General features: G+C 35.6%; 3 protein-coding genes across 3 annotated transcripts in view; 1 reads left to right on the top strand and 2 right to left on the bottom strand.

The window, feature by feature from the left end:
- Window positions 1-6,824: 6,824 nt before the first annotated feature.
- Window positions 6,825-12,414, bottom strand: LOC120011709 (transcription initiation factor TFIID subunit 12). Its single transcript, XM_038862812.1, has 9 exons — window positions 11,895-12,414; window positions 11,208-11,363; window positions 10,104-10,622; window positions 9,541-9,615; window positions 8,658-8,736; window positions 8,500-8,564; window positions 8,355-8,390; window positions 8,006-8,150; window positions 6,825-7,273 (listed from the first exon to the last, which is right to left on the bottom strand). The coding sequence occupies exons 1-8, from the start codon at window positions 12,393-12,395 to the stop codon at window positions 8,007-8,009; spliced, it is 1,575 nt and encodes a 524-aa protein (XP_038718740.1). The 5' UTR covers window positions 12,396-12,414; the 3' UTR covers window positions 6,825-7,273; window position 8,006.
- Window positions 12,415-12,925: 511 nt separating this feature from the next.
- Window positions 12,926-17,356, bottom strand: LOC120012267 (solute carrier family 35 member F1-like). The gene is made up of 13 exons (XM_038863606.1): window positions 17,337-17,356; window positions 17,104-17,250; window positions 16,870-16,964; window positions 16,606-16,663; window positions 16,252-16,443; window positions 15,945-16,021; window positions 15,632-15,714; window positions 14,671-14,722; window positions 14,321-14,389; window positions 13,924-14,010; window positions 13,741-13,805; window positions 13,452-13,571; window positions 12,926-13,148 (listed from the first exon to the last, which is right to left on the bottom strand). The coding sequence occupies exons 2-12, from the start codon at window positions 17,240-17,242 to the stop codon at window positions 13,475-13,477; spliced, it is 1,014 nt and encodes a 337-aa protein (XP_038719534.1). The 5' UTR covers window positions 17,243-17,250; window positions 17,337-17,356; the 3' UTR covers window positions 12,926-13,148; window positions 13,452-13,474.
- A 3,324-nt stretch (window positions 17,357-20,680) lies between these two features.
- The window catches only part of LOC120012149 (zinc finger A20 and AN1 domain-containing stress-associated protein 4-like), a 1,415-nt gene continuing 578 nt past the window's right edge, over window positions 20,681-21,517 (top strand). Inside the window, exons 1-2 of the mRNA XM_038863443.1 lie at window positions 20,681-20,853; window positions 21,173-21,517. The exon at window positions 21,173-21,517 is cut by the window's right edge and continues 578 nt beyond it. Of these exons, the coding sequence (XP_038719371.1) occupies window positions 21,244-21,517 (274 nt within the window). The 5' untranslated portion in view covers window positions 20,681-20,853; window positions 21,173-21,243. The remainder of the gene's footprint in view (window positions 20,854-21,172) is intronic.

Raw genomic sequence — 21,517 nt, 5'->3', positions numbered from 1 at the left:
ATCAGAATCTCTTTATAATAGAAGCCAGATTTGAAGCAGTGCTGTTTTCTTTTCTCATTTTTTTTTATTAATTTAGTCTTTTCATATTCTGACCAACTACCAATGCAATTGGGCCATTTCAGTAACACTATTGAAAGGAATAACAATATTAATGGACATGCAAAATAAAATAACATTTACACATTCACTTTTTTTTTCGATTCAATAATCGGTCTCGTTTTTTGAAGTTTAACGGCATTGGAAACAATTCTTTGTCTTAAAATCATATATAGTGGACTATTATTTCCCTTTTTTTCAATCAATAATTCCTGGTTATACTTTTTTTAACCGATAACGATATCGTACAAAAAGAATTATTATCCGATAGGGTAAATATGCCGTTAGATCCACGCACACAAAGGATTATCATATGATGACATGACAAAAAGTTCAACGCGTTACCACAAACCAATTTTTTTTCGTAAAAAAAAATATTCTTATACATTTATACATAGATAAATAAAAATATAATTATATACTGGCTCATACCTACATACACTTAGTCACCTAAAACAACACACTTTATATATAAACCCATACCTAATTGTCTAAGGTCCTAAGTGACTGAGGGCTAACTGTACCACCTAATGCCCTAATTGGCAAAGTCATCGGGCACAATTTAGATTCAATAATAAGTGATTTATATTTCTTGAAGTATTATTGGGTAAAACTTCAATAGATATTATTTCATCTTGTGTATACTCTTTTGTTTTATCAACTTTAATATATATTTATGTTGACGTTTTGGATAATTTTATGCCACCAAATATCAAGATGAATGTACATTGATAATTTCATTTTAAATAGGTGTAATATTGTTAGTAGCCTACCCAACATCAATTATTGGCTCCGCCCTTGACCACAAGGGTATTGCTTAGTGGAAATCGAACTAAATAGAACCTTCCGAATTTATACAGTTTGACCCAGAGGGATTTATCACTAAACTATTACCAAGTGGTTCTTGACTTCATGTTATGCTCTATACATGTTTAAATCCTATAGATAACATAAACGAATCAAGATGCATATATACATTTTGTTCTTTAATATTTAAGATTTAGTTGGTTTTAAATTCGATGAATATTCCTTTCTTTGGGAAACTCGTATGACTCCAAACCCAAATAAACTAATTCAGCAACTACAATATTCATTATTTTAAGTGTTTGATCAATTAAGGACAATTGATCATATTCCTTCCTTTCTATTCTATTATTTTCTTATGTTGCCTCTTTCAGATCTTTTCTTCTCCATTATATTCTTTTACTCTTGGATTTAGCTATAATTCACGTGGTTGGGGATGCCAATGTTGTATTAATTATTCGTTAGACAATTATACATCAACAAATCCCTTGTCATGAGATGGTTTGCTAACAGTTTGCTTCGGTATTATATATGTAGTGTGTTTCTAATACGGACATCCGTAACTTATAAGTTACATACGCGACTTTTATATTAACAACAGTGTAGTCCATAAACAGTGATTTTAAGCGAACGCATGTAACTTATAAGTTACGGGCGCCACTTTTCTATTAGTAGCAGTAGTGCCTAGAAAACAGAGGACTCCATTGCTTTTCCACGTTGATTTGATTCACTCACATTTCGCGCGCATGAGCTACGCGCTTGCAACCCATTCATTGATTTCGTACATGAATGACGATAAACCATGAATCTTTCGCCTATCTAAATCCCGGATACTTAGGTTGCCCAACTATTTCCTATTTATAAATGCTTGATAAGTCGCAAGGTGTTGATGTGGAGAGTTGAGCATGAGTTCTCTAGTTGGAAGATTTTCATCCACAATCAACTCGGTCACCCTTAGATGGTCATACATGATTATTATCATTAATCAATACTTGGTCATATATTGTTACAAATGAATTGGTCTCTCTTACCAATGATGGTGTTGGGCAAGGAACATGTTAGGCATGCTCTTCATCATGATTCAATCCTTTCCACAAGCATTAGCTCATACATAAATTTTTTATGCTTATATGTCATGCGTGGTTTGTGAAGTATGCAGGTCCGATGTATTTACGTGATTGCGGGTTTCAAAAAATCAACAATTGGTCTTCTCGTCAAAGGTGGCCAAGAGAATTAATGGAAACAATCAACAGTGTAATGGAAACTCATAGTTAGAAATCTTGAAGATTTTAAAGTCAACGGAATATTTGGATGTCTGGGGTTGATGTAAATTAGTCATACAAAAAATTCTCTACATGCACTGTAAATCATATGTGATCATTTTATACACACACGTATATGTTGTGTACAAAGGTAATAAAGAAGGAATTAACGATGGAAAGTCAATTAAGGCTGCTTAAAAGCTGTTGATAAGATAAATAAAAGGGAGCTGCTATTTAGACCCCTAGTTTTACTATTTAGACCTTCATTGATTAGACAATTCTCGGTATTGGAGCTGTTTTGATGGTTGATTGTCTTATTTATGTGTGTTAATTAGAAATATAAAGTAAAGATAATAATCATGGAGACAGTTAAGACTAAAGATTGAAAGACAGTGATTAAGAGAGAGAAAGATCAAGAGAGAGGGAATTATCAATTGTTTAATATATACATATATATGCAAAATGCGGACTACATTCTCAGTCATATGATCTCTTCAACGGTTGAGATCAGATTCTATTTAAAAAAAACCTCACGCGCTTCTAACGTTTCTCTCAGTCCTCTCTCTGTCTCGCAGCTCAGCTCCGTCTCCTTTCTTCGAGCTCACCTCACCCATGTCTCGGACTCACCTCCGCTTCTCATGTTCAAGCTCATCTCCGCCTCCTCTTCACTAATCTCACCGGCCTGGCATGAAATGCATTGTTCCGAAGTAGCCCAGAGCGGAGTCCCAAGATCATTATTCGAGTTTCTTCGAATTCGAGTTAGACAAAGTCTCTTAGGGTTTAGGTTATTGAAATTTTCTGGTCGAGTTCGGCGAATCTCGGATCTTGTAGGTCGCGATTTCGAGTTGCCTTCAAAATCTTCACTGTCCAGAACCATCAATGGGTTTTGAAATTGTTCGAAAGCATCGATTTTTGACTTGTCCATAAAAATCGATTATTTATTTTCCTTTTCAGGGGTGGCCTTGAAATTAATTATATTTGTGAAGTCCTTGGTTCTGTACACAAAATGACAAATGCAAAGATGATGGCGTGGGTTCTTTGGGGAGATGAAGTCGGTGGGTGTAGTTGCATGACATTATCACAACAACAAATCGAGTGGGTAAATGGGTTTTTGGGGAGATGAAGTCCAAGCTTTGGTCGGCTTGATTGAGTGAAGACTGCATGCTCATCATCGGAGTGGTGGAGAGGAGGTCCAGGTTTCTGGTGAAGCAAGCCAGAGGCGAAGGTGAAGTTCGATAGAGGGGACTGAGCGAGTGGCTTCACGCGTGTGAAGTGGAGTGGAGATAGATTTTTTTTTGAATCTAATCTCAACCATTGAAAAGATCGGACGGCTGATACAAGTGTCCATATGTTCTGTCTGTAATGAACGGTGTATATGCTACTAATCTTTAGTAAATAGTTACAAACAGCAGACCCATATGAAAGATGACTAGATGATGTTTAGTCAACATTAAGACCCAAAAAAGGGAAAAAAATTAATGAAAGAAGGTCATCTGTGTCATGATTACTTATACCTTTTTTATCTGATTTTCTGCATTATCCTTACAAAGCTATGACCTATACATAATAGGGGGTGAAGAAAGTAAAAAAGGGGGTCCATATAGTCCCGCCATAAATAAAAAGAGTAATACTTTTCTTTGTCTAACTTAGTCCCAAAAAGCTGTTGATAAAATAAAACACGGCCTATGATATAGGGTTTAGTATTTAATTTTTAGTTTTTAAAGTTTAAGATTCATGAAACAAAATTTAAGGTTTAAGGTTTCGAATTTAGGATTTTAAATTTTTTTTCAAAATCTACCATATTCCAACATTATAAATATCCAAAATACTTAAACATATATTTTTATTCATAATTTATGATAATTTTGAGAGAAAATTATAATTACAATTGTAGTAAAAAATTGGAGCTTTCCCATCTGAATGTTATTCTGTCAAGACTCAAGATACCCCCTCCGAAGCACAAATTGCATATAAATGAGTAATGGCCCAATTTTTTTTTTTTTTTGGGTTGATCTATTGGGCCGATGAGGAGCCCACACATGTGAGTTTCAGTGCTGTGTTTTGCCGTTTGCGTATAAGGGCCCACTTTTTTGCATTTGGTTGATTGTTGGGCAGAATCGCAGATAAAGGAGCCACGCGTGTCAGACTCAAGGACCCCACGTGCCAGTCTCTGTGTTATGCTTCTGCATGCAAATTACAAAATTACAAATGGACCAATTTATGCTTTGTATTGATTTAAAGGGCCGAAGTAGGAGCCCACGCTTGTCAGTCTCAGACTTTTAGTCGTGTTTTGATTCTCTGGGCCCAATATTGTATTGGGTTTGACGCATTGGGCCCGTATAGGGGGCCACGCGTCTCAGTCTCAGTCTGTCAATCACTAATGTTTTGCATAAAAATGGGCAGATTTTTTGTTTTGGGTGATAACTAGGCAGATTAGGGGCCCACTCGTTTTTCGGCCGTTAACAAGGAACTCATTGGAATGAATCCAACTCAAAATCTCTCGAATCCATACGATTTGACTTTAGAAATATTCACCTAATAGGGCATAATTCAAGTACGTAGTAGAACAGTTGGTGATAAATCAACAAACGAAGCTTCTGATACCAAATTGTTGGTGATGTCTCAGTTTGAACTGTTCTAAAGTGATTGAAAGAACAAAAGTAAATTGATTTACACAATTAAAGAGAAAAAGTGGGCCAAAAGTAACAAACATCCTCCTTAATACATCAATCCAAATTTGCACAAACATTTTTTACATAATTGGATCAGTTGAGCTCATGCAGCAGGGTTTCACCTGTTCTTGAAAGGAGTAATCTTGATAACCAAACCAGGGAAAACATCATCTGGGTCATGAATGTGTGGATTCTCTTCCACAATGAAAGGATCACCACATTTTTCACTAATAGTATGCAAAGTCTCTCCTTCCCGAACCACGTAAATCTCGTCGCAAGGTCTATTCATCGCATCCATCCGGTGCATCATCACTGTGTACTGATCACTTTCACAGCAGCAGCTCAAAGCCAACATTAATGCCACAAACAATGCACAGTACAAAGAAATCCTCTCTGCTATACCAGTTGATGAAGAAACAAACACCATTGCCACCACAAAAAGCTTTACTATAAATGTATCTGTTAAGGTTTCTAGTAAGGCCAATTTATGCAAGTCTTAAGGTGAGAAGAAGAAAAGGTTGCTTTCTTCATAGGTGGTTGGAGTGGGTATGTGGCGGGCGTTGAAGGGTTCCTTCAGTGTGTTAGGTAAACGTCAATGAAAAGGAAATTCAATATCAATATGAGATAAGAATTGGGTTTATATATATATATATATCTGTTTTTCTTAAATGGGTTTGGTTTTCAGCTTTTGACTCGGCTTGCTTCTGTTTTGCCTGGTTTACTCAGGTGCTGATCAGCTCTCAACCTATATGTAAATCAATCTATTAGTCATGACAATATGCAAGAAGACTAGTATTGTGAAATTGATGCAGAAGAAGATGAGAGCTGACACTGATGGTGGCAGTATGTGTATAGCCTCTTAAAATGTCAGCTCTTATAGCACAATCATGATATCATTATTCTGGGTTTATTGCGCATATATATATATATATATGCAGTTCACTTGTCAATTAACAATAGCAAATATCGTAGATTACTCAACAATTTTTTAGTGCAGCAGTTCACCAATTGCTATTACGGGCCACAAGTATGTCATGAGGTAGGTGAGCTCTTTCCGAGGTTCACTTGGGGGAATCAAGTTTTGAAGGCATGTGTGAGTAGTCATTTTCCTGAGGTTCACTCGAGGGATTTTTGCAATGTATTTTGACAGTTTATAAACTTTATCTTACGGAGTTATAAACTAACTTATTTTTAAAAATTTATAAATTAACTTATTTTTTAAAATATAAACTCGGACCGATTATTATAAACTTAACGGAGTTATAAACTACCTTATTTTTCTCAAATATAAACACTACCAAACGTACCGATTATCATAGCTGAAATGGATACCAAACGGATCGATTATTGTACCTGAAATGGATAAGTGGACAAAGTCCTATCCTCCATAAAAAATTAAAAAAAATCCTTCCGTCCAGTGAAAAAATGCATGTCCTTTTTTTTTGCCTTGTCAAAATGTGTGTTCTAACACATGATGAATATACCACTAAAGAAAATAATGTCTTTGCATTTCAATATGCGAACTCATGAGGCATGTGTACTAAAGATGATTCTTTCTTTTCTATTTCTTTTCTTTTTTACCAAACATAACCTATAGCCGTTCTGCTTCGTAGCCATCCATCTCCCTCGATTAATAATAAATTCATATCAGCATGATATGTTATTTCATCCACCATAATCTCATAATTAACAGCTCTTACCCAAAACTGTGGAACACTTGGTTGCCGCCTTGCTAAACCATATCTTACTAAACATCTCTCGTGCACAAGACTCACGTAGGCTAGGTCAAGACAACCAAAACGTATGAAAACCTTACCCTACATATTATGTGGAGCTGTTCCGGGATTTGAATCTATAACATTTAAGTTACACTACTGGAGCTCTATCATTGACTAACATGTTTTCCCGTAGCTTCCACCATATAAAATTTGAAAATAAAATAAAAATCATAGATAAAAACAAAGTGGAGAATCAAAGAACAAATCCGATATAACCCAAATTCTACCCTTAATTTACGTTCGAAACTGCATCTGCCTTAAAATTAGAAAAACTTAACATACAAAACTTTCGAGTTATATGAAAATAAAATCATCAGAATATAAAACCCATGTTCCTACTTTTCTTTCTTTGCCATATTCCCGTTAACGCTAAGTTAACCAGACTGCAGTATAACATTTACACAAAATTTGCATAAACCATGTATGCAATGGCCATCTATCGTAGCTCTGAAAGCAGACACCTGGTATGAGTTTTGCCCGTCGGTAAACATCCTGCTGTGCTGTCACAGAAAAATGGTTCATGAGTAGTAAAAGCATCACCTCTTTCAACTCGTATTTCCAGTGCCCTTGAATTGGTGGCAGAGCAAATAATCTTTTGCAATAAGATTGACAAGATAATTAGATGATACTTCCTTCAAGTTCTTTCCTCAAGAAGTTAGACCTGCCCACTTACAGCAAAACAAGTCACAATGTTAAGCATGTGAGAAACAAACAATCCTTTCAATATATTGCTTGAGAAAATGTGGTGTCAGCCGTCATCTCCACTAGTGAATACATGGAATTTAGGCTAGCATGGACAATTTTCTAACTTGCATGAGAGAAAGCTCCCAACTTAAGGCCAAGTAAAAAAACCCTCACAGGTATCAGGCATCTAAGAAGCAACACTATCCAAGCACAATCAAGATAGGAATTTTCAACAATTGCACACTTGAACGTGGGCACTGTTGAGACCCAACAGTACTAACTGAACCCAATAAAATGGTATGCCAAACTTAAATTAAAATTTAAAAATCTACTAGCAAGATCTTCACCATTAATGAATGTACCGATCTGCCACGACACATTCTTAGTATGTGCAAATAAAACTATATGCAGGCTCAGTCCACATAAGAAAATATAGTAACCAACAGATTTACTTCTAAGCAAGCCACTACCTCTACCGATAAGAGTCAGAAAATTTCCTTGACACATAAAAAATTTCCTCTTTGGGCTCTTCCATCTTTTGGAAAACATCAATATTTTGTTCTCTGACAACATTCAATAGAGCTAAGCTCACTTGATCTAATATATTTTAGGCACTTTAAAAGGTCAACATACCACTAGCAAAACCAAAACCAAAACCAAAACCAAAACCAAAACCAAAACCAATCCATTTAGCAGTAAAACTAAACACCTTAAGCAACTTCACGTGTTTTGAAGTTTGGGGAGACCATGGAATTGCCAGGTGCCTTTGCTAGGTTACCCTTTGCATTTGCAGCAGTTTGTCCAGCAGAGTTTCTAGCATTCGCTACTTCAGATACAGTGATAGACTTCTTTATCTGGAAATAAACCAATATATGAAAACCAAACACATACTATAAATACAAGAAAAATCACTTTCCTTGGAAGTTTTCCCCATATGTAAGCATGCAAGAGTTCACATATATAGGCATGGATAAGCATTAACAATGCTAGTGAAGGATGAATTCATTCTTCATATAAATATTTTAAAAATAGGACAAGGGACTGAGACCAAGACTTACAACAGCAAGCCGCTCCTTGTGAATATCATTTGTCGACTGCAAGACAATGAGCAAAACAATAATAAGATACCATCAACTGCCACCAAAAGTTTAATTTTGTTATGCCACAGCTAATTCAAATGGCAGTGACGAGCTAAGTCTTAACTGGTTTTTTGTAAGTCTTAATTTCATCTCCACTGAAGCCTGGCAGTGTTATGTTCCAATTTCTTTCTGCAGCAAAGCCCACACAGTAAAATAATTATCAAGCAATTTATGCAGGCAATGCCTACAAAACCTATGTCGAACATCTCCTATGCAACTAACCAAGGTGTACAAGTATGTCTTTTGCTTCGAGGGTATCAGATTTTCGATGCTTGGCTAACGAACAACCAAATGTTGTAATCTGCTCAATGAAAAAACAAAAGCATTAAAGTTCAAAAAACATTTTAGGAATGGAAAACGAAATACAGCAAGACTGCACAAGGCATATTACAATTATGTAAACAGTAAACCAGTTCTAGAACTTCCTTTAAGATACTGCACCATAGACTTCACAATTTTCAATTATCAGCAGTTACTATAATTTAAAAGTTTTTTAGGAGCTCCCTCTAAACTTGTGTCACTTGTAATCCATATGATTTGATCCATAATAAAAATCCAATCCTTGTTTTGTTTTCTTTATATTCTTATTTCTTCTATAAAACAAGTGACGGTCATCATAGGTGAATGAATTCTATTATTGTCCTTCTTTGTTGTTTTTTTGTTAGGCAAGTCAGGGTGGGGGGATTTGAAGCCTCAAGGTTGGAGGCTTGGTCACCAGGCGAACACTTACTTCCCAGAATTCTCTTCAATGCCGTTTGCCTAAACTAATTTGATGATGGGTAAAGTTCATTCAATACTGAGTTCTTGATTTCATTTTCAGCTTTCAGTCAAACCTTTCAAGTTGTAATCATTTAGAAACAAGCATTTCAGTATTTGCAAACAAAAGCACTTAAAAAACCAAAATGCCACTAAAACACAAAGATAGACAGACATGTCCTGGGATTTATAACTCAATCTAATATAAATTCTGGTTACTAACTCAGACAAAGGTTCAGCTGTCACACAATTTTGAGCTATATTAAAACATTCATGAAAAATAACTAAATTTTAAAGAAAGTAAACCTCGGACAAATTTTAACTGGAAATAATGTGATTCAGAACTCACAGACTCAACAAAGTCGTCTGCTATATCCACAAGAATGTTTTCAACTTCAGCATCCAACCTCTCCAATGGATCAATCTGTAGAAAATAAGAAGTGTCAAATTAATGTGTTGAGAAAAATACACCTTTGTAACATTATATGAATGCTAAATGAAAAGAAGAAGATGATCAGGTTTAGGTGTGAGGAAACAATGAATCTTGGTCCCTATTAGAAAAAATGATGATCTAGTCCCACATGCGAACATGTGGCAGAGTTGTAGGAATGTGGGGGTGCAACCCAGAGATCACAGGTTCAATTCCTGGAAACACCCTATTCACATATTATGTAGAGGTAAGGTCTGCGTATATCTTGCGTATGTGAGAGGTTGTTTGCATGAATTGAACATGTGACCTCTAGATTGTACCCCAACAACTGTTACCACTGGCCCACATGTTCCCTTGTGCCTTCCTGATTAAGTACAAAGATTTATTTTTTTTGAGTTGTATATTGCAAGTTTCTCATGATTAGCATTATAAATACAGAGTATAAATGCATTAAAATAAAAGCCAACACGGCTCAGGCTCACCTGGTTAACCAGCTCGTGAATGCTTCTTTTGCTAAGTATCCGACTACCAGATTCATCACTTTCGGCACTAGTCGTTCTGGACTGAGCCAGGTTGCCTGCCTGGATTGTGTTAGGCTGTAGTACTGCAAGAGAGGAAGGCTTCTGACTCCCTGAACCCTGTACCCTTGCAATTGGCTGTTGATGGGGTGAGGACTGTGGAGCCCTTGATGATGGAAATTGTTGCACAAAATGCTCCTGAGGCTGATGTGATGTTCCTGATGGTAAAGGCTGTTGTGACTGCCCAGATGACACATGATGTTGCTGAGAAGATGTTGGCGAGGGATGGTGTTGCCGAGGGATATGTGACCTTTGCTGCAAGGAAGTTGCAGTTGCCGGTGCTCTATACGAATGGTTTGGCAACGGAGGCTTTCCCTGTGGTCCTGACAACCACGGCTGATTAAGGGAAGGCACATTTTGCAACGTATTTGATGCTGGAGAACCGACAGTAGAGACTCTTGTAAACCCAGGTCCTTGGAAATTCTGCAGGAAAAAAATCAAGTATCAAATAATAATCATAGGAAAAAAATATTTCTAAATTGTTACCAGGAAATCTTCATCAAGTAGCACATAAGCATAAACAATTGTTCAAATGACTTGTGCCAACAAGGAGGAAAATCTGCAAAAATCCAAATATATAGTCCCAATACAATATAAAACCACAAAATCAGCCAGCTGCAAAGCTTTTAATTGAAAAACCAAAAGATGAAAAAAGGAGGGAGAATATTTTCACTATTTTTTGTAAATCACCTGTAAAAGACACGCTCACAAAAATCTCGAGCAGAACCATAACATTGTTATCTTCCATTGAATTTAGAAACAAAAGAATGTAATTATGATCTAAGCCTCTATTGCACAAACCACTTTAAAATTTAAATTTTATAGACTAACTTTTACATCCTATAGTTAATCACTAATCAGACTCCAATACACGTCAAAATATAAGCTTCTACTGCAAAGCATTACGATTTTACAAATCAAGCTGTTATCTGATCTTTTTCTACAGTAGAATGATATTTAAAAAACCGCAATAAAGAACATATAAATATTTTCAAACAGTTCACTGACTTGAGAAGCAGTGGACTGATTATTTGGTGATGATGGTGATCGAAGAGATGATTGGACTGGTCTTTGTTGATGATGCCCAGAGATCGCACCTGGCCGCATTTGTGAACTTGAACCAAGTGAACCCATCATCCCCATTCCTTGCACCGGTGGTCTAACCTAAACATAGAAAACATAATTCAATAAGCAAGTAAACAAAACAACAGAATACAGCCAGATATGTTAAATACTTAAATTCACTAACCAGTATCCAGTTCTCCTGTATATGTATATAAAAATAATGAAAATCATTATGGGAATTGAGTAAGGGATCTACCTCCTTTTATGAGTGAACCTGTTGATTCGCAGATCTACTTCTCTCCTTTCATCAACTAATCTTATTCTTGCTTGGATTTTGTTCGTGAGATTGATAAAATCAAAATTCTTCCGTATTCCTCTAATTTCTATGTACATTAAACTACTACAGTATCCTGCATTTTATGTTCTCTAACTAATTTGTTAACACTTGGCTACAATCAAATTCACTTCAGCAAAATTACAACTAGGTATGCGTTGCTTTTTATTTCCACTTATGGAACTTTCTAACAGTGAAAAAGGTTCCCCTCCAGTTTCTAGAAAACCAAACAGATTCTCGAACAAGAAACATACAAGAGAGAAATTAGCCGCATAAATTAATTAAGAAATAAAGACCTGCGAACTGCTTGAATTCGCCAATCCGCCATACTGATGTCCAATAGAAGAGAACGGTTGTACGGGCTGCGGAGAAGAGACAGGGCGCTGTGCTGGCACACCAATGGCCATGCCGCCTCTTTGACTGAGCGGTGCAGAAATCGCCGGAGAGGGTTGGGTGGGCGTGGAAGGAGAGGGAGAAGGGAGGGACGAGTGAGGGGAAGAGAAATGCTGGATGTGAGGTCGTTGTTGCGGCAAGGTTCGAGGGAAAGAGTGTGGCCGGGGTTGAGACTGTGACTGTATTGATTGAGGTTGCTGAGGTTGGGAGATCAGTGGAGTCGAGGGCTTCGATAGAGGGTTAGGGTTTGTGATAGGGGATACGTTCGTGGAGGAGAGTGGTTGCTGCTGCTGCTGTTGCTGTTGTGGCTGTGGTGGGTGCTTCGGTGGTTCTGCGGGCTGTGAACTTGCGGAGGCAGTGGAAGCGGTACTGGGATTGGGAGTCGGAGCTTGTTGTTGGTCCATGGTGCTGATGGAGGGAAATCTGTGACTCTGTGGAGATTATATAGACGATGACAATAAAACAAATAGATTTGATAATTAGGTTTTATGGGCTTTGGCCCGTTAAAAAATGGGTCGAAATACCGAACAATTTTAATTAATTGTGGAGATGTTGGGCTTGCTCGCTATGTTGGATTGGGCTTTTTTTCCAAAACAACCCTACAATTTGAAGCATGGTTTTGAAAACCGTATGTGTATCAAATTGTGTAGACGGTATGAAAGGTTCACGGTAGTACAATACCAGCATGACCAGTTCACAGTATGATACGGGTTTGATGGTAAATCGACGGTTTGAACGGTTAAATGCTTAAACGGTATTTAAGATGTATCATACTGTTGAACCCACAATTCACCGGTTGAATCGTCGATACGATACAAATTTTAAACTATGATTTGAAATGAACCAATCATTTTTCTCAAAATTACACTGGACCATCAAAATGGAACTTTAACTAATAATTATTTAGGACAAAAAAAAATTTAATGCATAAATGTCCAGATAGTTCTATATAAGAAATGTATTATTCATCATTGTTCATTCACAAGTATACTCGACCATAAAAATGGAACCAAACACATAATTCAGTGGCCTCCACATCAAAAAGGGGAAAAAGAAGATGAAGCCGAACTAAATTTGGATTCTCGTGGATCCATTGCGCATCCCAAATCCATGGATAAAGGCTTCAAATCTTGACTCAGGAGGTGTTTCACATATACCTGTTGACGAGTTTAAACATTTAAGTCCTTATTTCAAATGACGAATTTGTATGGTGTCGTTGTCAATTAAAAAAAAGTGTTTCAGAAGGCCAAGAAATGATTGATCTTCTGCTCCCATAATATCATCTGAACATGAAATTAAGTACACAAAAATCTTCTCTCTGTTCAGTTTGGGAGTACAGATACCTCCAGTCAGCAGGTATAATATATATATAACTTAAATATCCCTGCTAAATTGTAACTACATATACCTAGCTAGGGTCATATTATTAAACAAAAGGCAGAGCAATGTCAAAAGATTACCATACAAGTCTACGGTTAGTCGGTTAGCCTAGCCGATGTTGATTTTCATCGATAAGCGCTTCATATTGGACGTTACCATCTCCATTTTCATTCCCCAGTAAAGGACCAGGATCTCTCTCACTGTTGATGAAAGCATGAAAAAGAAAAGTTAGACACCATTCTGGACTGATATACCATATGTGTCAAATTATTTCCGCGCAAATGCATATATGTTACGTTCATTACCGGAGAGTTTGACTAAATAAAAGAAAATGAGAAATGAATCGACAAGAGGAGTGTTATGACATACAATGTTGAGTAGATGATTAGTCCAACAGCCACAACTGAAAAGGCAAGATAATACAACCAGTCAACCTGCAATTATCCAAGCCCAAAATCTGGTCAGGTGTGGTGATGATCAATGGAGAATTAGAGGCAACAACCCACATAATACTTCATGATAATATTTAAGAGTCCGATTCGAAAACAATACCTCCTGATGGTAGAAAAAGATTTTAAAGACAACTGCCCACATATCAGAAGTCAGAAGAGAGAGATTGAACAATGTGGCTCCACTGAACTGTGCGCAAAAATACTTCCATTAGAGATATACCATGATCACAATATGTCTCTCCGGCAGAAACAAGGCATTTTAGCCTCATTAATTTGTTATAAAGCTGATTGCTACTCAAAATTTGAGCTTAATTAATTGTCTCTATTTTTATAAATCCAATACTTTGCAACAACGTGACAGTATGCAACAACATTCTAACAAATATTAATAGGTGCAGATGTACAGTCCCGGGATGTGCACAGTAGTAATGCTACAACTGTTGTTTCATCGTGATAAAAAACAACTCAAGTAAACTGATGAGAAGAAGGAAATTCACCTTTAGGACAAATGGAGTGATTGTATAGAACATTGAGCATGAGAATGTATAGCCAGCAATGGCTAATATCTGAAACCATCGAAAACATTAAGTCGTGCATTCAAACAGATAGAAAGGAAAGCTTTTTTATGCATTCTATATGATCAATCTTTAAGTTTGACAGTTCGCTCCTCACTCCCATTCATCATTTTCTTTTCAATCTTAAGTCAATAAGTGTAACGACTGTGTAAAATTATATGATCGTGCATGCTTGGCTGCATTGTGCTTCTGTTATTGCATACTAGTAACAGTTCAGTTTTAAAGCTTTTAATCAAAAGCAATACGAGATGAAATAGCTAAAAATTACTTACAATATCTGCAGACCACTTGATTGATTCCAGACTCTTTAGCTCCAGTATAGATCTAGGTAACAGTTATGGAATAAAAGCACTTCTTCGTTTAAGTGAGCTATAGTTGTACAATCATGTTTTGGAACCACTTTCTTCAGATGAGAGATTAACTGCCTGTTTGGCAGAGCGGAAGTGGAAGTGGATCCGCTGTGCCAAATAGCGTAACCAGCAGATCCGCTGACGCATTTGCAGCGAAAATTCCGCTGAAGCTATTTCCGCTGCAGCTTTTTTTATTTTTAATTTTTTAAAGTGTGGGTCCCATTTTTTATATAAAATATTATTATTTAACGATTTAAATATAATTATGTTTTAATAAAAAATATAAATGAATTATAATTATGCATTTATAATTATTATAACAATAAATAAATTTAATATTGAAATAAAATAATTAAAATTTAAAAATACAAATAAAATATTTATACTTTAAGACTTTTAATTTTAATACATAATGATAAATTAAAAAATACAATAAATGTAACAAAATTTATTTGATTAATTAAACATAAATTAAAAAATACAATAAATGTAAGTTTAATTAATTTGATTAATTAAAAAAATACTTAAAATTAATTTTAAATATAAATTATATTTGATTAATTAAATTAATACTTAAAATTAATTTTAATAAGAATTATATTTATTAGATTAATTTTAATATAAAAATAAAATTAATATTATAATACTTTATTTCAACAGTTTTTCCGCTAGAGTCAGTTTTTAGTTCACCAAACACCTCACAGCATATTTCACAGCTTTAAGCTCAGCATATTTTTCACAGCATTTCCGCTAACATTGAAAATCTAGCTTTCCGCTCTGCAAACAGAGCCTAAGAGGCAGAAGCAGATAGGTTTGCATAAATACTGAAATTGGATTTTTGAAATTAATTTATCCCTGCACATACATGCTACCAAAAGGATACAACTGAATTATGCTCACTACCAATCCAAAAACACCTAGCATGGAAACAACTTCAACACGATCTTTCTTCTTAACAAAAAATTCCTGCAATTTAGGAATGAATAAAGGAGCAACAAAATAAATTTGTGTAATGATAGAATATGACCTATGTTGTGTGCGCATCTAGAATGACAATTTAAACACAGTTAAGAATTCAGAGTTCTGACTAACAGTCATAAGCTTCTAATCTCACACCTGACTAGAAAGCTATGAACTAATGTCTTTTAGAGAGGAGAGAATGCTAAGAGAGGTCGTTCTCAAAGGAACTCACTAACCTCGCCGACATTGCTTGAGGCAAAGAAAATTGTTCCAGCAATAACAAGTACATCTCCCAACAGAGGTCTTGAACCACCTGATCATTGATATGCTACAGCAGATGTAAAATTGATTCGGCCTCATGAATTTATACGAAAATATAAATCTCATTCTTACAGTTTCTCTTAAAGTAAAGGGAAAAAAGATCAGTTCTCAGCACTAATGCATTTACTGTTTTTATGGAGCAATTAAAAGTTAAAAGTTAAGACTGAGCGTAACTAGCTAACCAAGAATACTAGTTCTAAGTCGAGGAAAAGGAATTATCACCTCCCCCACCCACACCAGCATCAGAGAGGAGTACTAAACCAAGGCCTAGCACACAGACAACCGCTCCCAACAACTGCCACACAGAATATCGAGTGCCAAGGAAAAACCATGTGAAGACTATCGCCCATGCGATAGTGAAGCAATCCAATAATGTCACGCTGGTAATTGATGAGAACTGATATGCTTTATTAACTGCATCAGAACTTCAGGAGTTAATTACTTCATTCAGTCTTCTGAACATATATATCTCTGTATGTGAGCCATTGACAGTGTATTTAACTCACCAAGATTAAAAAAAAAATCTACTATAAAAAAAAAGATTAAAAAAAAAGAGAAGAAAGCACTATAACTCACCAAGATAATTCCCTTGAACATCCACAAAGCCTAGGAGAAGATACCAGTACCAAGGGACCTGCAGACCTCACACAATGTACAGTTATTCTTCAATCTATGCCAACATGCTGTCTAAGTTACATTGTTCACACAATACACTAGTACCAGATTCAAATTTTCTACATGTGCACCATACAAAAATCTACTTCTGCCAGTAAATTCATTGACTGATTAGTAAAAGTGACCAAATAAGAAAAAAGGGTGAAAGAATAAGAAGAATAATACCTTTAGCCTTTGGCGCCTGTACAGTAAAATGGACCCATAAACCACTGCCAATGTGAGATAAGTGAAGCTTGTTTGAGTAATTGGTGCATCAACACCTACAAAAACCCATCAAGCATTCTACCTTTTAAGCATAAATTAACGAAATCAAGAAAATCTAAGCAAAACTTACAAAATCGGGAATAAAAAGGACAGCAATTAGAATCCCAAAAGGATTTCTTGAACAGTTGATCTTACCAAGGTAGGCTATAAGGGAAGAACTGAAGCTGGCGAGTGCAAGTGCAAGCGAAACAAGCTGACCAAGGAACAACAAGCACAAAATCCTCAAAGTGCCATGGCTTCTCCACCAGCTGTTGTTCATATCACACCAGTTCATTTCCGAAACTAATAAACGCAAGCCACAAAAATAAACACCAAAAGTTGCTTTCACCATATAAAATTGCTTAAAGCTGAATTGATGATGACCCTACCAGTCCAGCTACCATTCCTGCGGTGGTTGGTAGGAAAGAAGGCAACGTTTCCGAATGGACAAACACTTGTGACTTGCTCACCTCCACAGATATATCAAACTTGCAATTATATTTGTGGCAGGCTTTACCTTTTTAAGATGTCACTTATTTCAAAAATGCTCTCGCAAAAATACATGCATTATTGATGGTTAAAAATTAAAATTATTTTTTTAGGTTAAGACTTGAGATAGAGAGCTTTCATCCTTTAATATTGCAACTTGTGGAGTAATTATTTTAATAATCGAATTACTAAAAGAAGAAGGTAATGATAAGGCCAAATCAATAAAGCGGCACCCGGAACCTTTGACCTCTGGTTGAGTGGGATCGCGTCATCCATTCAGTAAAATAGGACAAAGAATGTACGGAGTCTGAATTGCAGATGAGATTTCCAAGCAAGGTAAGAGCGAAAGAGACAAAAGAAAGACGGGCTAACAACATTTTGTACCGCGTACGCTTTGAACCCGTTGTTCGCGCGGATTTATCCCTCTAATCTATACTAGGCCCAGGAGGTTTAGGCCAACAATCTATCCCCTGCAGGCCCAAGCCCATGACCAAGTCACAGAAAAATTGGCGGCTGTTAGTTAGAGAGTTTAACCTTATATTATGCATTTTCTTCCCACGTCTAACCCATATGAAATTATAACAATCTCCACAACCACATCGAGTGGGACTTGCAAATGAGCCATTGGTTGAACGACAATCACATTGTATGTAAGGGATCATATTAGATCGTGGGTTCGAATCCTACCCCCTCCTCAAATCCCTATTTCAAAAAAAAACATCGAATGAGACTTCATGCGAGAGGCATAAACATTTTATGCTTAGTTCTATTTGGTAAGCACTTTAAGCTTGGTTCAGGAAATAAATCAAACATATTATCTGCATTCGGTCTCTCCATTCGTGGACATCTGATAAAATTGGAACAATATGAACTCCTTCTGCTAAATACTTAAAAGTTTTGAATAAAAAAATCGGAGTTCAAGGAGAACAACTTACGACCAACAATACAGAATTTGTCCATAAAAATGCAATATTTTGTACAGGGAACCTGCTCGTACAAAATTGTGAGTTCAAAGGGGAAGTGGTAGGATGGTGAAAAAATTACTGATATGATCGAACTGATCAGTTATTTTCAAAAAAATTACATATTCCTTTAAATAATCGATCGGTCGATCAGTTAAATTTATGTCAAAAATTTGAAGAAAAAAACCGACAATAACCAATCGTTTCTACCCCAAGGAAGCAGATAGAGGATATTAAAATACGATTTATGCTCTCACAGATCTCATTTTATAAGACCACCAAGGCACAAAATATTAAATTTAGTATAAGTAAGGAGAAATTATCCAATAGTACCGATACACCATCACAATATCATACGTTGTTTGGTGCACCGTATCTAATGAGATGGTGCCAATTACCCATGCATTCTCACTAACATTTGTTAATTTACACCATTTCATTGGTTCTGATATATAACATCAGTGAATGACGTGGTATTTCAGGATCATTAAATAATTATCCACAAGGAATCAAAGTTTGTCCAGTTTTTAATAGTACAGATTTATTATTGAGGATTATAATTTATACAAAAAAATTCGGATAAAAGCAATATTAAAAAATTGATTTGTTATGCAAGTTGGTATTTATAATAATATTGTTTTTCTTATGTGTCTAATTGTCTAAACCTTTAATAATTTATTATTAGCGGAATTCTTTACATACTGGGGGTCCATTTAGTAGAGCGAAAAGATTGATTTTTCAATGCTAGTGGAAAAGCAGTAAAAAAAAATGGAGCTTAAAGCTGTGAAATATGCTGTGAGGGGTTTGGTGAAGTAAAAACTGACGCTAACAGAAAAACTATTGAAATAAAATATTATAATATTAGATTTTTTATTTTTATATTAAATTTAATCTAATAAATATAATTCTTATTTAAATTAATATTAAGCATATTTTTTTAAATATTTTTTATTAATTAAATATTATAATATGATACAAGTGGAAATATTAATATAAATTATTTTTAAAAATAATTTTTCATAAATTTTTAATCATTTTATTATTAAATTTTTTTATATCAAAATTGAAAATGTTAATTAGTAAAAGAAATAAAATAATAAAATATAATGTTGTAAATATTTAAAAATTTTGTTAATAAACAAATTGTTAAGTAAAATTATAATGTAAATATTTTTTTAAATAAAATTAATGAAGAAATGTTAAGTCAGACAAATGTGGGCCCAACCATACTTTAAAAAGTAATCAATTTGTAATTATGATTGTGGGATCCACAAAAAAGTTTAAAAAAAGAAAAGAGAAGCTAGGCGTTGACGTCAAATAAGCTCTTAAGTGGAACTTTTTTTATGCCAACGGTTTTGACAAAGGATCCGCTATAAACGCTATGTCGTTTATCAGAGCGTCAGATGTCATCGTCCCGTTAGCGTCAGATGTCATCGTCCCGCTATAAACGTTAGAGTTGATTTAATGGTCCTTATTCCTAATGGTAAATCCTTAATCTTCGAACCCACCGAAAACGGTTCAATAAAGTTGACAAATCAATAATGCTGGGATCATTTAACAACTTTTCCTTTGTCCCCCGTTTGGTATAGTGTACACCAAAGCAAAGCATGAGAATATAAAGACGCAAAAAAAAAAAAAAAATCTTAAAATAAAATTCATTTCACATAGCCATCATTAGGAGTGGCAAAATTTTGTTTGGTTCGGTGACTAAATTTGTTCGACCCAAATTGAATCAAATTTGAACATAAGTTATATATCTAAAATCCAGATCCAAACAGACATTTTTGTCAATTTTAAAACTTGTTTTGGGTCCAAACACAAAAATGTTATTCGGTTTACTTGTTCTGATCCTAACTCAGATTATATTATTATTTGATTTACTTTTCCGAATTTATATCAATCCAAATTTGATCAATTAAATGAGTCTAAAATCTAATCTGACTTAGATCTACACATACAAATATTTTGTAACACATGATATTGTCCTACACAAAACCGGAACCATTCTTTTACACCCCCACCCACCATACCTAACAAAACATGAAATTATGGTTCGCAAAATCACATATTACATGCCACGTGTTATCTCAAATCGGGGCAAGACGATCACACACGTCTGATTACAATCCTTTTTGCATGAATTTCCGTGTCCGTGTTTCATTCGCCATAAAAGAAAAGTGGCTGGCTTGAGAACTTCCATTTTGGCTCCCTCTCTCCAGCCTGTCCTCAATATATTCCTTTTATTTAAAAAAATAATAATTCCAGAGCAGAAAAAATAAATTTATTACAATAATTAATTATGATTATCATGATACGACCCTCTTCGCCGTACCTTCATCTCTCTCTTTTTTATATTCCTTTCCCTGACCTTCCCTGATAATTCTTCCTTGATTTAAGATTCTTCTTCGTCTAATTCTCTTTGTTTCTGTCAGAATTTCCTGATTTATTCGAACAGGTATTCTTTACCTCCTTCCCCTTCGTTTGTCTTGTTCTTGAATAGGTGATTTTTTGAATTTAAGGTAATATTCATTTATGCGCTGTTTGGTTGCTGAGAATACGAAGAAAATCGGAAGAAAACGCATCGCCGCATAATAATTTCTGCGATTACCGTTTTACATCTTTTGTGCCGTTAGATCCCGTTTCATGAATTTATCCTCTGTTTAACTTTGAATTTATTTTTCTTTCGTTCGTCAAAAAATGTTATTTTCATAATTCGGAAATTCTCGTGTTTGTGACGTGTTCATGTGAATCTCATAGATCTATTGGTTCTTCAGGAAATTTGACGACGAGATCTTGTAAGGGAACTGAAATTTAGCGCTCTAAAAATACAGATCCGAGGTTAATCATGGCAGAAGAGCACAGATGCCAAGCACCGGAAGGGCACCGTCTATGCGCCAACAACTGCGGCTTCTTTGGCAGCCCAGCCACGATGAACATGTGCTCCAAATGCTACAGAGATTGTTACCTTAAGGAGCAACAACAAGCCTCCATCAAAGCCTCCCTCTCTGCTCCCTCTCCTTCCTTCTCTCTCTCGCCAGCGACAGAGTCCCTCTCATCTCTCACCCAGCCGGAGGTCACCGGAGATGTACAGAACACGGTGGTGGAGGCAGCTACGGCGA

Source organism: Tripterygium wilfordii, chromosome 13 (genome assembly GCF_013401445.1).
Source record: "Tripterygium wilfordii isolate XIE 37 chromosome 13, ASM1340144v1, whole genome shotgun sequence".
Lineage (NCBI taxonomy): Eukaryota > Viridiplantae > Streptophyta > Magnoliopsida > Celastrales > Celastraceae > Tripterygium > Tripterygium wilfordii.
Note: the sequence above shows the minus strand (reverse complement) of the source record. Positions and strands in the feature narration are given on the sequence as shown.